Source organism: Alexandromys fortis, unplaced genomic scaffold (genome assembly GCF_014885135.2).
Source record: "Alexandromys fortis isolate MF-2015 unplaced genomic scaffold, M_Fortis_MF-2015_v1.1 scaffold_154, whole genome shotgun sequence".
In the NCBI taxonomy this organism is placed as follows: domain Eukaryota; kingdom Metazoa; phylum Chordata; class Mammalia; order Rodentia; family Cricetidae; genus Alexandromys; species Alexandromys fortis.
In genome coordinates, this window is record NW_026068040.1 from 3651023 (window position 1) to 3668126 (window position 17104).

The 17104-nt window shown below is 47.2% G+C and overlaps 1 protein-coding gene and 1 long non-coding RNA gene across 6 annotated transcripts in view; both read right to left on the reverse strand.

Moving 5' to 3' along the window:
* Positions 1-7827: 7827 nt before the first annotated feature.
* The window catches only part of Tbc1d30 (TBC1 domain family member 30), an 84409-nt gene continuing 75132 nt past the window's right edge, over positions 7828-17104 (reverse strand). For 3 of the 5 annotated variants that reach the window (XM_050165521.1, XM_050165519.1, XM_050165522.1), the window contains 3 exons: positions 14517-14723; positions 13947-14006; positions 7828-11247 (listed from right to left, as the gene is read on the reverse strand). In XM_050165521.1, coding sequence (XP_050021478.1) covers positions 10460-11247; positions 13947-14006; positions 14517-14723 — 1055 coding nt within the window. In that variant the 3' untranslated portion in view covers positions 7828-10459. The remainder of the gene's footprint in view (positions 11248-13946; positions 14007-14516; positions 14724-17104) is intronic. The other 2 variants (XM_050165520.1, XM_050165523.1) reach the window with 1 other exon arrangement.
* LOC126515687 (uncharacterized) lies at positions 11417-13940 on the reverse strand. The gene is made up of 3 exons (XR_007595912.1): positions 12101-13940; positions 11928-12038; positions 11417-11895 (listed from the first exon to the last, which is right to left on the reverse strand). It is a non-coding gene; the product is annotated as an uncharacterized lncRNA (long non-coding RNA).

Below are 17104 nucleotides of genomic sequence, written 5' to 3' on the forward strand. Positions count from 1 at the left end.
CATCAATGGGACTCAGGTCACCTTTGTAAGAACAGATGTGCTCTGTGTTCACAAGTAAGTGGCTTCTTATAAACATTTACTCCCCCTACACACACCACACACACACACACCACACACATACACACCACACACACACATACGCACACCACACACATACACACACTACATACACATATGCACACCATACACATACACACCACACACAGATATGCATACCACACACACCACACACACCACACATACATACCACACACACACCTCACACATACACACACCACACACACATACACACACCACACATACACACCACATACACACACACCACATACACACACTCCACACACACACACCAAAGACTCGTGCTACCCTGCCTAAGGTCACCCCTTTAAACTGGAAACTCCTAGAGATTGTTACAGAAGAGGCCTCAAAGGCCATTTTCTCTCCAAACAATAATTGAGCTCAACAAACTAAGGATCAGGCTGGTGGCTCATGACTGTAGTCCTGCCGTTCAAGGGTTTGAAGCAGGAGGAAAGACACAATTTTGAGGTCAGCCATAGATATAAGATATACGATATAAGACAAACAGAGGAAGGGAGGGAGGAAAAGGGAAGAGACCCAGAAGATCTTGTATGCATACAGTGTGTGTCCCTCTGCTACCTGGTTCTGATGGCCTTCGCCCACAGAAGACGTCTGTCTCCTCTGCTACCTGGTTCTGACAGCTTTCACCCACACAAGACTTGTGTCCCTCTGCTACCTGGTTCTGATGGCCTTCGCCCACAGAAGACGTGTGTCTCTCTGCTACCTGGTTCTGATGACCTTCACACACACACTACTGTTCCACACATTCCTTGAACAGTCCTATGAACCACATTTTACTAAAAATATGAAGCTAAGTCACCATCCGGAATTTGTAAAGTACCATTGAATGAAATCCCAACCCAACCTTAGTTTCACTCACATTTCTAGATACTGAATTGGATTCAGTTAAAATAATAATAATAATTTAAAAGAACCTAGTCATATCTGTCTAAAGTTTTCTAGAACAGATACGCATGGGTGGTCATGCTTAAACAATCAGGATTAGGTCAGATCAGGCAAAGGTCTCAGAACCGCGAACGCCACAACCCTGGGAGACTCCATTAAAGACCTAACATGTGCAGAAGGTAGACTAATTGCCATACTTCCACGCTTAGTGACATGTTTGAGTGTAAAGAACTCACAGCCACCATGCAGACAATGGCCTGGTTGTGACGAGCACAAGTTAGTACAAAGGTTTGTACACACAGATGGCGGGAGAAGCAGGGAAGGACAGGAGATGGAGCCTGACAAGGAAATCTAAATCTGCCTTAAATTCAAATCAATTAGCTTGTTGGAGTTTGTAATGTACCAATGCAGCCTTATTGGACAGAATCTTCTAGACTGAGTGCTAACCATTGGCATGAATTAGATTTCTCCTGTGACGTCACGTTTCTTCCTAAGAAATATATAGTACGATAATATTGTCTCCCCGGAACACCCTTGGATGACTTAGCACAGTGCCTTGAACCTGAAAGTATTCAACAAACAGGTAATGAGCTTCTCTGATCTGGCAATCACAACGAAAGACAATCGAAGCAAGGCAGATTAGAGCAACACACAGACTGCACTTCCTATCAAAACCGCCCCACGGGAAACATCTCGTCAGTAAGGATATTAGTGTGGAGGGCACGGGCATCCACCAGCGAGGTTGCCAAAGAATTGCCTTCCCTGAATGGGAGGCTGAACGAGGGGCCTCCCAGTGTTTTTCTACTGAGATTCCTGGAACAGCAAGGTCTGTCTATAGAGGACATCTATCTCCATTGCTAGCCCAGAACCCAGAAAGGCCACCTCTGCTCCTGTCCCCAGTGTGACACCCTAGCCTACATATTATTTTCAAAGGAAAGCTGCTGCTGGCCTTCAGGCTGCAGACACCTTGCGGGGCATCTGGGGACAGAGTTTTCAAGGAAAGTATTATTTTAAAGCACTCTTCAAGATAGGGTTGGCTTTGGCTGGGAACTTTGTGCCTGACTGCCTCTCACCCAATAATCAAGGACACATCTGTTTGCAAATGAACAAGATGGGCCCAGGGGGGCACAGGAGCAACAAAGGAGCCTTCCTAGTAACCTACAGGGCAGGGAAGCATCCACAGTCCCTAGCCCCGAGGCATCTGGCAAAGTTCGCATGAAGCAACAGTGACATCTAGTGGTCAGGTAAGCCACCACCGGTCCGCTCAGTGACAGCCATTGAGAACGGAAAACCTGGTAGGGAGTTGACTGGAAAAGTGAGTGAAGCCAATAGTCACATGACCCATCTGGAAGTTACAGAACACTTCAGCCTAGAACTTAGGACAGCTCTACCCTTATTCACCTATATTCGAGGCACAAGCAGGGTTCCTTTCCAGATTGCAGATTCATTAGAGGACAGCTAATGTCCAGGACTTATTAAAACTACCACATAACACCGACCATGCCCAGCTCAAATCAAAACTGCTACACCACATCTGTGATATCCATCTGTTTGTTTACTACACTGGATGAAACTTTAAAATATTCATGAAATAAATCACACCCACCTCTAACCCTGGTGACTAAGGGATGATGGGATAGAGCCAAGGGGCTGCTGGGGCTTGCAGGCTGGCCGGCCAGGCTAGCTAGGTTGAATGAGAGATGCTGTCTCAAGGGAATAGGTGTGAAGCAACAGGAATCTGACGTCCTCCCGCTGTCTCTAGTGTGCCTGTTCACATTTCCACACCTGTAACTGCCAATAGACAGAGGCGGGCAGAGATACACGGAACTCTGTCTGTGGCTGTCCGCTTTTCCTGAAAAACTCTCCTCTCAAATATGAGGACCTCCGTCATGATGGCTGTCCTGGACAAGAGTCATGATGGCTGTCCTGGACAAGAGTCATGATGGCTGTCCTGGACAAGAGCTAGGGGCTCTTCCCCCCACTCCATGTGACTTCTCCCACAAGGGTACAGTCCATGCCCATGGGGAGGGGAGGGACAACCACAGGACCCTCGACAGAATGCCATCTTTCTCTACACTTCATCTTCTGTGAGAAACAGACAGGGCCCAAATCAGTGACTTTCACACTCTGTCTCCCAGGACCCAAGGTCTCTGCAGAACAGCTTCTGGGTTATCCTGGGCAGGAGAAGAAATGGGGGAAGGTTTGGGCTCCAACCCCGTCAACACAGAGTACCTCTGATACCGCTTGGCTGGGTTAGTTTGAAAACAGGGATCGGTTGTAAATGTGAAGTCCAGAAATAGACCCTAAAACATACATGCTCTTGCTACCTGTGCATGCACACAGACTCTATTTCATGGTGGCTGCAGCTTCCAGGGTGTTGTGTCGTGGGCGTTGACAGTGGACTCGGCACCATTGGATGTCACAGTGCTCAAGGTGACTTAGGAAGTAAAACACAACCATTATCAATAATACTTTTATCGCTGCAAATGACAGGTGTGTATAGTTACTCAGAAGTCAGGTTTTTATTACATGCATGTCTTACGTATTTACTTATTTAGAGGCAGGTCACACGCCGTGGCACACATGTGGGAGTTAGATGACTTGCAAGAGTCAGTGGTGGATCCTGGGAATCCGACTCAGGCGTGGCAACAGGTGCCTTAATTCACTGAGCCCCAAGACAGTGAAGGACTCCTACTTGATTACTGAGGAAACCGGCACATTTTACCTCCACTCACGAACTGCATCCAGAGGTGAGGGGCAGAAAAGCCAAACCTTGAAAATTCCTGCCAGTTCATTTCCATAATAAAGTCAATACAGTCCCTTGTCTATTATTTTAGATCCTGGAATAGCTTCTTAAAGCATCTCAAAAGAAAATAGGCTTGGACTGTCTGTAACTCCAGTTCCAGACAGTCAGATGCCTCCTTCCAGTCTCCTTGGGGACCCTGGTACACAATGCTGGTAAAACACCCATACATATTGTTTTTAATTTAATAAAAGTAGTTTGGTAGGTAGAGCTGCCATTTTCTAGCCTACACCTCATAGATGGATGATCACATCACAGAACTGATGGACCAACACGGCTCAGCGCTGTTTTTATTAGGAGTGCTCGTGACAAATATGTCTCCAAAGAAGCAGCATTAGTACATTTAAAAGACACAGCTAAATCAAGAGATTTACACAAAGCAATAAAAGATACGTTAGAGGCTTTGTCAACTGTCAACATGCCTGCAGCAGTTCCTGGTGATACCCCTTCAAAACTAGGAGAAGGCAATTCAGTGACCAAGCCAAACTCAGGCTTAACCTCATCATTACATGAAACTGAAAGAACTGCATGCCTGAGAAAGCCTTACAAATGGGTAGCACTGTGTGACTCCAGACTGCCTCCCGAGAGCGGGGGATTAAATCCTCACCAGTTCCAAGAATTCCTTAAAAGTGTTGATGCTAACTATGGTGACATCACTTGTCTTTCTGAGAAAAAAAATCGCTGTCTGGACCAAGTGTAGAAAAGATTCGACCATTTGTGCTGTGCTGCCAAGTTGTTTATGGTTGGCACCAAAAACGAAATTTGTGCCAGAACTTGATGAAAACTGGCTTACGGACTTTTCATTTTTAATGGATTCTACCACTCATTTCAGTGAGCTGAAAAATCTGTCTTTTAAGGTGAAAAAGAATTTATCTATACAACCTCTCAAATCACGCTAATGTTCCAACTGAAACTAAAATTATGGCAAACTTGAACTAATGAAACCTTAGGCAATCCAACATGTAGGCTGAACTCATGCCTGTGTGCAGCAAAACTTATATAGTCTTGTTCTCTATTTGATAAAGGAATTTGAAAACAGATTTCAGGATTTCCAGGAATGTAACATTTTGGTATATTTGGGGCTCCATTTTCAGCTGACATAAACATATCAGCCTGTTTTCAAACAAAATGGAGAGCCTGCCATCTGGCATTTTAGTTAAATATTTCACGGTGTCCCTTCCGAGCCTTTCACAGATCCAGCTTCCGAGAGACAAACACCTCTTACTCATGTCATCACTTCTTAGAAGCGCCTGTGTTTTCTGTTGTTTTGTGTTAGTTTGATTATTTGCAGTAGTAATGTCCTACTTATGATGTAGGGCCAGCAGCGTGCCACATTGCACTCGGTACCTTTAAGCACCCCGTATTTTCAGTTCTGTTGTGTATCTACCTGTCGAGTTAATCACCTGCATTCTGGGTAGCTCAGCTCCGCTCAGACTTTGGCACCTTCTGGTCCAGGTAAGATCTTTTGCATCAGTGACTCAGACACAGGCTTACGAGTTCTCCTGGACAGGGTTGACTTTCCCTCCGCAAGAGGCCTTTCTCATGTGTTTCCGAGCAAGTGTGCTCCCAGTGAGTGCTCCCATCCCTCTGCTCAGCACAGCAGGGCCTGAGAGGCCTGGCCCCACTCAGCTGTCTTGCTACCCTGCAGACACACACATGCAGGCACGTGGAGCTGCCTCTGAGGGTGCTGCTGTCGTTCGGAAAGTAAATGCTTCCCAGAAGCCTGTGTGTTAAAATCTTCGTCTCTACCCTGATGCTAATTGAGAGGGGGTGGAAAAGTTCAAAGCGGCCTAGTAGGCGCTCTCCAGGTCATTGGGGTGTGCCCTTGAAAGGGCTGTAGACTCCCATCTTTTCCTTTTTTGGTCTCTTTTGATTTCTGGCTATGAGGGGAGTGACTCTTCTCTCACCACCACCATCTTGCCACATACCCCAAACCCACAAGGATCAATCAACCATCAACAGAAGGCTTTGGAAGCATGAGACAAGATAAGCCTTCTCTCTTTTTATTATTTCAGGTATTTATCACAATAACACAAAACAAATGAATGCCCCTACTTGTCCAGCAGAGAACAAACTGTCAGGCCGCAGTGTCAGACAGCCCAGAGTCTGCAGGTGTCAGTCCATGGTCGGGAGCACAACCACCTCACTATAGCATGGAACAGTGAGTGATCCCAGGTTTCACAGCGCTCCTTGGGGGACACCTGAGCTTGCACACGTGATGAAGCTAGAATAATGCCTGACACACAAAAGCCCAGCTAACGGTCAACAGTGCTGTCTGACGGCACTAGGTCAAGAATGACAACAGAGGGGATATAACGGGAAAATAATCTAAAGAATTAGTCGTGGTCTAGATCATCTAAGGGTTTTGCTTTTTCCAGAAAATCAAGGTAAAAGGAAAATGGGTCTGTTAACTGTTTAATTTTCCAAATGTCACCCTGGCAACAAAATGATGGAACACGGGTGAGCATGCAACACCACACTCATATACACACACATACACATGCATGCACACACACACTCATACACCTGTTCACCTACAGACTAGGAAGAGGGAGCTTCCTCATTGGACACCAAGCCTGTCAATATCTTGACCTTTGACCTCCCTCTTCTACAACTTTGTAACTGGGGGCTTCTCTCCCGTCCACCAGTGCCTGAATGGCCACTCTGAGGCTTACTATTAAAAACTGCTTGGCCAATCACTCAGGGTTATTATTAACTAGTTCTTACAGTTTAACCCATTTCTATTATTCTATATTTTACCATAAGGCTCATGGCTTGTTTCCTCACATCTTGCTTCTCTGGAGGCTGCTGGCATCTCCCGGACTCTGCCTTCTTTTTCCTGTATCTTTGCTTAGAATTCCCACTGGCTCTATCCCGCCTGGTTATTGACCAAATCGGCTTCTTTATTAACCAGTGGTAATAAGACATATCCGCAGCATACAGAATGGCATCCCACATCAAAATTCAAAACCCTGAGAAGAGAATTCTGTCGTTGAAGGCACCCAGGTTGTGGTCTCTTGTTGCAGCAGCAGGGTCAAGACACTCCATATCCTGAGACGGAGACCACAGGGAGCTGATGCTACAGTTCCACGTGCCAGTCCCCACCCATTCCCTACACAGTGAGCACGGGCCACCTTTATCAGCAAACTATCATCCAGTAACCCCTCCCATCCACGGCCGTAAAGCAAAGACTCCATGACTACAGACTTTGCTGACGTAATCGACCCTCATAGGAGAAGCGGAAACTTCCATTGCAATGGTCCAGATGCTCGTGAGCAGCTGTGTTTCCATCTGGTCTGACCGCTGCCCCAGTTTTTATTTCCACAGTTGCTACATCTTATTTGTGTGGTCCTAGTGACCTAAGTTCAGTCCACGGAAATGGTGTGAAGCCACGGAAATGGTGTGAATCCATGGAAATGGTGTGAATCCACGGGAATGGTGTGAATCCACGGAAATGGTATGAATCCACGGAAAGGGTGTGAGGCGTGCACACGCATGCAGCTAGTGAAAGGATCTCTGCCCAAACATGCGTAAATCCTTGTGTTTTCCGAAGTTTCTAAAACATGATACTATCCTGATTAGGAAAAGTCGTGTATCTGAAATGCCGCCAAGTGGCTGCTATCGGTGGCAAAGAAGGTAATTTGGAAATTATGAAGATTCTATGCAGAGCCACTTTATCCTAGCTCCCAGTTCAAGCACTTCTTGAAAGACAAAGATGGAAATTTGTATTATTGTTCTCTTTTACTAAGCAAAGTAAGATGGTGGAACTAAACATCAATGTATGTGGACACCATATACATGTATTCTCTCTCCCTCCCTGCCGTCCTCATCTGCCTACTTCTCAGGAACCTGCTCTTCTGCCCTGTCCTGGGCAAGCCACAGGGAACCCTGGGATCCAGTGATAAGAATGGGGAAAATGGAGCCGATGCCCTGATTCCTATGACCAAGCGGCACGTAGGAGAGAAAGCGGTGACAGATGAGAACTGTCACAGCCCTTTTCCCGCATGCACCCGGACAAAAAAACCACACCACGACGACAACCGTGAGAAACTTTATGCATTTATCTTTGTCATCAGTACAGTTCTTCAGAACAAGATGAGAGAAAAGGAGAACATTGTTATTGTTCCTAACAGTTACAGCCATAGGTAGACATTACAAACTAGGTGTAGATCTAGAGGTTTTTAGAGAGGACTGAGGTGCAGGGTTGACTCCCCAAAAAGTGCTGAGAGGGTACAGGCAGGCGTGGAAATAAACTCCTGCGGTTAAGTTCTTCTGGTGTTTGCAAAGTGTCCAGTATATGGGGAAGACGGTGAGTCCATACAGGCCTTTGCACATGCTGTGTGGGGGAGGCTGTGGCAGAGTTCTTGTCCTAAACAGCAAGGCTCAGAAGTCGACTGGTTCATGTTGTGATTACTTGGTACTGTGCATGCATGGTATTGGTACAGAGAGCTTTAATAGGAATCTGTTGAGTTTTCTAAATTGACACGGTCATTTTAACTGAAAAAAAAAATTCCCTCTCAACTATCCCTTCAACCAACACTCAGCCCTTGCCCTGTGTCGGTCTCTTTCTCAAAACGTAGGCGGGGGCAGAATACTGACAGAACTCTCAGTAGGGCAGCCCCACCTGACTACCCACCTCCCCCCAACACCCAGACTCTTGGGGAGCCAGAGCCTGGCAGAGAGGGGACAGTTTTCTATTTAAGCAAACAGACTGTGGGGGGGAACTTAATTGTGATGATCAGGAGAAAAGACGCTAGTGAGGCTAAAAGTTGTTATCTGAAGTTTAGCAGATAGTAGAAATCCTTTTTTTGTGCTTAGCTTTAGGAAACAGTGGATCCCATCACCTGGGGGTGGTATGCAAAGTAAGCCCCCCACCCACCCCAGGCCTAGGAAGAACATGGCTGTCTGTTGAGAAGCTGCCTGCTAACTTCAGACAGAACTCCAGCCCCAACGCATAACAACTTATTAGCCCTGCATTCCATCCTCGGGTCCTTCGGGGCAAAAATACCACACAGGGCATGAAATGTGACATTCCTGTAGAGGCTTTTCATTCAAAAGAGCCCAGACAATTTCACTGACTTATTAAAAAAAAAAACAACTGAGTACCTCTCATTGTAAAAGCTCGCTCTGAAACCAGCTCTGGTTTCAGAATTCGCGAACTGACTTGCTCAAATGAACACTGGCGGCTTCGACAGTATTCCTGAAAAACCTGCCAAAGCCTTCCAGAGATGAAGGTCACGGTGTCTCTCTATTCTGCTAATGATGGTGGCGACAGAGCGGAAAACCCTTCATTCAGCCAAGGGAGAGGTACATGAAGCATTTGGAGAAAACTAAATTTTCATGAGGAGGAGGTTTCGCAGCTCGTTCTGTAAACACCATCCCAGGCCTCTACGCCTTGGAGAGAGAGCTTTAGAGTCAGGAGGCTGTGCAGTGAATGGCTTCCTAGTCTTGACTCGGATCAGCTCTGTCACCAACGCACGCGGACAAAGAGCAGCAAGCCAGCTTATCGTACGAGAAGAAATAGAGTGAGGTCCTATGACAGACACACTGGATTATTTACCTGGAGTAACTGAAGCGCCACTTCATGTGTGTGGCACAGAGTTCCCAAATGCATAGTGGAGACAAAGAGGAGCTACCTCTGACCTGCTGGGACCAGGGTAGGAGTAAGCGAGAGAGAGGAACACAAGGGAAAGAGCTGGGTCCTGCTCCAGGGAAAGGCAGTGTTCAAGTAACAAAGTAGTCCAACCCAAAAGCACAAAATTCAAGTAACAGAGTCACAGGGGCTGTGTTCTGGTTGTGGGCAAGGCATTGCACATCTGTCGTGGAGAGAGGGTCGGGAGGTGTAGGAACCGCGTCCAGAGGGTGCACATGTTCCACAGAGAGCTCGTCAAGTCCTCACGAGAAGAAAAGGAGCCTCGGGAAAGGTTGGAATCGGCAAGCGGTTTGGAGCAGCTACTTAATGCATAGCCAGTGAGTGTCTCTGCGTATGCTCTTCAGTTTGGCTATTAACGTCAGTGTCAAATGATGTGAAGGTACCTTTTCACGGGTAGAAGTAGAAAGTTAAAGAAAGACTATCTTGATTTTTCTGCTTTAGCGTAAGAATAAAAAACAATCTGAAGACAGGTATTAAAGTGCACACACACATGCACGCACACACACTCATCACACACACACAAATTCCTCCCCTCTCTGACAGAGGGGAAAGAGAAACATCAGGACTTTTTTTTTTTTTTTGCAACTAAGAAACTTATTTGTACAGTTTCAGTTCTAACAAGCTGGTGTGTTCGTTCATGCTGGAGGATTAGTGATGTCCAGAGGACGGAAGGCCAGGGGGACGTGTTGCTGTTTCAGGGATCCCAAAAAGGCCCTGAGAAGGCCGGAAGAGGGCTTAACAGTCTATATATTGTCTTTTCTAAAGAGTTCACAAGGAAAATTGGGGAAACTCCACACTTGAGAAGCACACAATTTATTCAGTCACAAGAATCCACTTTCCCAGCTACCTAGTGGGTAGGAAAAGCCCCTGCCCTGGTTCCCACCATGACACTTCCAGTTCCCACTTGGATGGGCAGTCGGTGCTCGGCTCCTAGCCTCTCGATTCGTTCTCACTGGACAAACAGAACAGGAAGGGTAAGGCTGGCGTGCTAACGTCAGACACTGAGCCACCGGGAGGCGTCATCGTTTCTTGGTGCTGCTCCCGGTGGCCGACTTGTTGAAGCTCCTGCTGATCTGAGGGAAGTGCATGGTTGGGGTTCTTTCTGTGGGGCCGTACAACCCCAAATTCCTGGCCGTGGCTGACTTTCGAAGCGGCTTGACGCTAGGAAAAGGGCTGAAGATCGGGGCTTTTGAGTTGCTGACAGGGAGAGGATTGCTGGGAGCCTGGTGCTCCCCGGGGCCACCCGCTGACTCTGGGGCATGCTGCTGGCAGGGAAGGTGCGCCTTGGGCTCAGCCTCGGCAGAGGCATCCCTTTGGTTCAGTTCCAAGGCTTCTAATTTCACCTGCACTGCAGCCACATCGACAACATCGGCATCCCCAAATACTGGCTCTGGCGACTGCCCTTCGATTGTCCTCGGAGTGCCACCAGCACAGCTGTTGCCCTCACCACGAGCCGTGGCTGCACAGCTTGAGGGAAACTCCTCAGCTGCCCCCAGGCCGCTGGCCCTACAGCCTTCATTCTGCTCCTCAATCAGCCCTACGGTGTCCCCACAGCCCAGATGACTCTTGGTCCGCGGCGTGTTCTTTTTGTGGACTCTGATGTGAGTCCGCCATGGAGAGTTGAGCTTGGTCTTGAGGTCTTCGTAGGGGACAGGAGACATTTTACCTCCTGCATGGCCGGGGATGTGGATGACTGCATTCTTGGTGGCTCTGTTTGTAATTTTCATCTTTTTCCCTAGCAGAAGGTGATTTATCACTGGAGAATTGTTTACCTGGGACGGGAGGATGCTGGTGACTGGGCCTTTGTCTGGAAGAAAGGTTGAAAGGCCGCGTGAAACAAACCACACAGAAACACAACTGTCTGGACAGCAATCTCACAGAGCTCCCCCCGGAATCTTTTCCCCATTAATTTCCAGGTGCCAGCAGAGCCATGTGACTGGGAACACAGAAACCAAATCGCACCCTAGCACCTGGAGGCTGGGGACACGCTATGGTTTGGATGGGTATATTCTCCAAGGGGCTCCTGTATGAAAGGCTTGTTCGCAGCCGGCAGATCCCACCACTGACTACATCATCATGACCCTGACCTAACTGATGGTTAACTGTCCCTCAGAGAGTTTACAGTTACATCAGTATGTGTAAGTGGTTGAAACTGTAGAAGTGGGTCACCAGGAGCATGCCCTGACGTCCCCAATCTTTCCTCCTCGTCCCTCTTTCAGTCTGTCCAGTGATCTATGAGAATCTTCATTACTGTCCCTAAGTTCCTCCTGATTCTCAACACCTCCAGCATATTCTCTGCATATAACATTTCTCCTCATTGTCCCCAGAAAACAGGAGCTCTCGGGTCTCAAAGATCTCGACTTCCTACCCTCCCTACACCAGGAATCTGGTGCCTCAGGCCCTCCCTAACCTGGGAATCTGGTACTCAGGCCCTCCCTAACCTGGGAATCTGGTACTCAGGCCCTCCCTAACCTGGGAATCTGGGACCTCAGGCCCTCCCTAACCTGGGAATCTGGTACTCAGGCCCTCCCTAACCTGGGAATCTGGTACTCAGGCCCTCCCTAACCTGGGAATCTGGGACCTCAGGCCCTCCCTAACCTGGGAATCTGGTGCTCAGGCCCTCCCTAACCTGGGAATCTGGTACTCAGGCCCTCCCTAACCTGGGAATCTGGGACCTCAGGCCCTCCCTAACCTGGGAATCTGGTACCTCAGGCCCTCCCTACCCTGGGAATCTGGTACCTCAGTCCTCCCTAACCTGGGAATCTGGTAACTCAGGCCCTCCTTAACCTGGGAATCTGGTACCTCAGGCCCTCCCTAACCTGGGAATCTAGTATCTCAGGCCCTCCCTAACCTGGGAATCTGGTATCTCAGGCCCTCTCTAACCTGGGAATCTGGTACTTCAAGTACTATCCATATTACTACCTTCTATTCTCGGAAGCTGTAGTGTTCTTCTAAGAGTTAAAGGTAACTTTCATGTTAATATCTTCTGCCATCTCCTCTAAAACCTCAAAGACCTCAAAGGCCCCAGTCAGGAGCTAAAGCGTCGCCAGCTAGCTAACTTGCTGAAACACACTCTGGACTTCAGCCCCATCTCTAAATGACTTTATTGGCACTCTGAAATCAGGAAGCCAGTGCTCTGTAAGTTTGCCTCTGGGCAGCAAGCTCTGCCCTTATTTAATGCAAAGCCCTGGAGTCCTGCTCTGCAGCGGGGACCAGCAAACTTTCTATACCGTAAATCTTTCAGCCATTGTAGCATAAAAGCAGCCCTGAACAAGATGTAAATAAACGGGTTCCCCATCCCCTCAAAGATGCTCTTGAGAAAGGACAGCACAAAGGATGTACATTGGCATGTGTGGGCACGCCCCCTTCTCCGAACGCAACTTCACACAGAGCCTGCCACTGCTCTCTTCAGGACCGGGGTGCAATCGGTCTGTCTGGCACAGTCAGAGCCCCACTGCAGGAAGTTGTGAAGATGAAGCCTGGCTGCATTTTGACATCACAGGATGCTACGATACCTCAGCTGTGAAACCTCCGCCATAGAGAGCTGCATGTTGGGAGGAGAGTAACCGAAGGGAGATAGGTATGAGAAGCAGCAGGGGAAACAGTCGTCTAGGCCCTTTGAAACTGATGTCCCCGTCATCAGAGACAGGGTAGCAGGGTTTGCTGCTGCCCCTGCTGGTTTTTAGTCTTTCTCTGGCCCCTCTTTGCCCACTATGTCCCCTGTCCTCTCTGGCCCCATCTTTGCCCACTATGTCCCCAGTCCTCTCCTTTAGAATGGTAATGTATATTCCTGATTGCTTTCTTAATGGTTCCAAGTGGAGTTAGATCCTTCAAGATTTCCCTCTTTCTCCCAATGGTGGATTCAGTTTTTGTCCAAGACCAGTCACATGCTCAGAAGCCACATGCCAAATTGATATCTTTGTGAACTCCGATAGACAACAGTTTCATTAGGGACAAGAGACCCACTCCCAAGTCAGCATGTATTAAACAGCAAGGCCGATTGGTCACTGTGATTTGGGGGATTATAAAAGAGAAAGAAGAGCTCGACAATCCTTGGAAAAGAAGCCTTTCAACCGAATGGCATGAGGCTGTTCTCCGCCACTCCTGACACGCTGGGAGCGGCTTATCAATGAGGCCCAGTTTCTCCCATCTTCCTTATCAGAACCTCTGTGAAGTACACAGACGACTAGATTCCATTTTCAGATGCTTACGCTTCTTATTGCTTATTTGTTTCCACGTGTACATTCAGATGGGCGTGGACACATGTGGACCACGGCGCACACAGGGAGGCCAGAGGACAGCTTGTGGAGTCATGCCTCTGTAGCATCCAGAAACTGACTCAGGCTGCCAGATCTGTGCACTTCTACCCCCTGGGACATCGCACTGGCCCACGAATTTGAATTTCTAAAATTTCTCAAGTCCAAGGATTGCATCGCTCAGCAACATTTTAATCATTTGTAAGTCCCTCTGGACAAGCAGAGTTACACAGTAAATGGGGTATAATACCATCCACGGCCTGTTCCTGGGGGCCTAAAGAGAACCCAAGGTCCTTTTCATCTTTACACCCTGATAAAATAAAGTTGAAAGTGAGATTCTAAATATGCTGCTACTTTCTGGGACCTGCTGGCTGATAGATAAAGGCGTGATGGCTAATCTTCATTCTCAACTAGACTTGGAGCCACCTGGGAGACACACGGGCGGCATGTCTGTGAAGGTGTCCAGAGAAGTTCCCAGGGAAGGCGAGCAGCATTGGTGCTGACCTTGGGCTGAGGTCTTGGACTGAATATGAGTGCAAAAGAGGAAAGAAAACTGACTATCCACACACACGTCTCTCTGCTCTTTGCCTCTGAGTACAATGTGACGGCTGCCTCATGCCTGCCACCCCTGGCCCGTTATAGCCTCTCTCACCTCCTCGCTTTCTCCTCCACAATGGCTCTGAGCCATCGCCTGGGACAAAGTAACCCCTTACTGTGCTCTCATCAGGACTTTGCCACAACAGTGAGAATTCTGAAGCCATCCTCAGGTCACGCTGGCCACACTGGGGTCAAGTTCGAACCGATGGAAGACTCTCCCTACCTGCCCTTATGTACACCTGGTGGAGCTGCTGCTGCTGCTTCTTCTTGATACGAGAGTACTGCCGCTTCAGGGCGTTGATGTCTGTGGTCATCCGCTCCATCATCATACTGTTGAAGGCCGCGTGGTATTCACTTCGACAGGAATTGATGGCTCCCGGGCTCAGCTCCGCAATGTTGTTGGACCTCAGGCTCTGTTCCTCGCTCGCTTCTGTCCTCGGGGGAAGGAACACAAGGTCAGCGGAGGGGACCCAGCAAAGGGGAACAGATTTCCCTGCCTCCAGTGTAGTCCCTTAACCCTCGAGAAATTCTAAACCGGGAATTTACCTAGCATTTACCTAGTTTTTGCTTTGCTTTGCTCCTGAAGTCCCTAACGAGCCTGTGGTTCATTGATTTTGTGGCCACTTTCTTCATGATGTAGACACAAGATCAACTATCTCCAGGTAATAATCAATATACTTTCTAAAAATCTCTCGGAAAAAATACAGTGTAGCAAAGTGTTCTATGATAATAACTGTGTGACATCCTCACATCTCCGTAATAACTTATAGGGCTAACCACTTGTAGACGTGCAAGCACATTCTAAAAACAGCACCTTTCATCTGTGTATGAGACTTTGGAGCACTGTGTCACCAGAAGCAAGTCCTTTTGCACACTGAACACGCACTTCTGACTGTCTGCCATGGATGCAATGGTTGATATAGTTTCTGACCCTGGGACATCCATCTACAGCTAGCAGAACCTTCCCTTAGGTAAAATCAAGATTGTACCCCAAAAAGAGAAACCATTGCTCTGGTGAGTATGTATACCCACAGTCTGCCTGGATGATCAGGGTGAAAATCTCTAAAGTAATGTCTACAAGTGAGTCTGGGAACCAATGGAAGAAAGAAGAGATTTCAGCTGTGCTAATATCTGCTGAGAATGTCTCCAGGGGAGAATTGGGCATCTTATAAATTTACCTCATTCGTTACTGAAATCACTCCTCTAAGGAAAAGAAAATTAAAAGAATGGGCAAGTTGAAGAAAATCATTAGGAAGCATATTTATGAGAAAGTGATGGCCACTCTGGTCTAAATTGCACAGAAGAAAACTGACCATAGGCTATGACCAAAACCTTTAGCAATGGGGCTGGAGGGAGACAGCTCAGTGGTTAGGAGCACTTGCTGCACAATTATAAGACCAGAGGTCAGATCTCAGAACACATGTATGTAGCTCAGAGACACACAAACATCTGTAACTCCAGCTCCAAGAGATCTGACAACCCTCTTCTGGCCACTGCATGTACAAAGGCATCCACACATATATGTATACAGGCACTCGAACACACACATGTACACAGGCATTCACACATATATGTATACAGGCACTCAAGCAGACACATGCATACACATGAATAAAATAAATCTTTAAAAATAAAAAGGGTCAATAAAAAGTTATATATCAAAGTGATGATAACTTTTTAAAAAGTTTAACGTTAATAATTGAGTACATGTCTAAAAACCAAAAATAAAAAAATTTCAGACAAGAAAGGGTGCAAAAGGTATTACAGAAACCAAGAGGAATCTTGTTGGGCTCAGATTCCCAATGGTTATTTTAAAGATGGACATAACACACAAAACAGTGTGAACCCAGTCTTCTTCCCCAAGCCAAACTGTTTTTAACTTTATAAACTTTATTATAAAAAATTGCAAATAAATAAAAGCATCACACACCAAAATTAACCAGACCTGAAGTCTATACAACTCAATGAATTTCTATATATCAGCCCAGTCTTCAAGCAGGCTGAAACTCAAAATGAAGCTGGGCATGGGCTCAGCTGGTACAGTGCTAGCCTGGTATATACAAAACCCTAAGGCCAGTCCTCAGCACCATATAAACCAGCATGATGGCACATGCTGTACCAATCCCAGCACTTGGGTCGGGGAGGTAACACCCAGGATATTCAAGACTGGAGTGGTTTGAATCATCATGGCACCGTAGGCTCCCTGTGTCTAAATAATCAGTTCCCTGATGGTAGAACTGCTTCAGAAGGATTAGAGATGTGGCCTTGCTGGGGAAGGTGTGTCACTGGTGGCGGGCTTTGAGGTTTCAGAGGACTCACCATGTTCAGTGTGTTTTCTCTGACATGTGTGTGGTTGTCTCATGACATGAACTCCTAGCTACTGTTTCCATGCCGGGTCTGCCTGCCTTCCACCATGCTCCCTGCCATGATGGTCATGGACTTGACTCTCTGAAACTGTAAGCCCCAAATAAACTCTTTCTTCTATGAGCTGCATTGGCCATGGTGAGTCTTATCACAGCAATGGAAAAGTAACTAAGGCAAAGACTGTCTCAAACAATCTCAAAATGAGCCGAGGCTTGGATAAAGCATTCAAAACTACCACAACCAAAAGGCAATACCACCAGCTACCACTGCCACATTCTAAATAATAAACAACAAAAAAATGACAAGACAGCTTAGTAATCTCAAGACGGTAAAGTTGGCAAGTGACAAAGATAATGCAGAGGGCCTGTGTGTCATTTCTGCCCTCCTTGTACAAGAGAATTGGCCTCCTAATTGGAAGAGGTAGACAAAATATCCTAAGACAGTTCC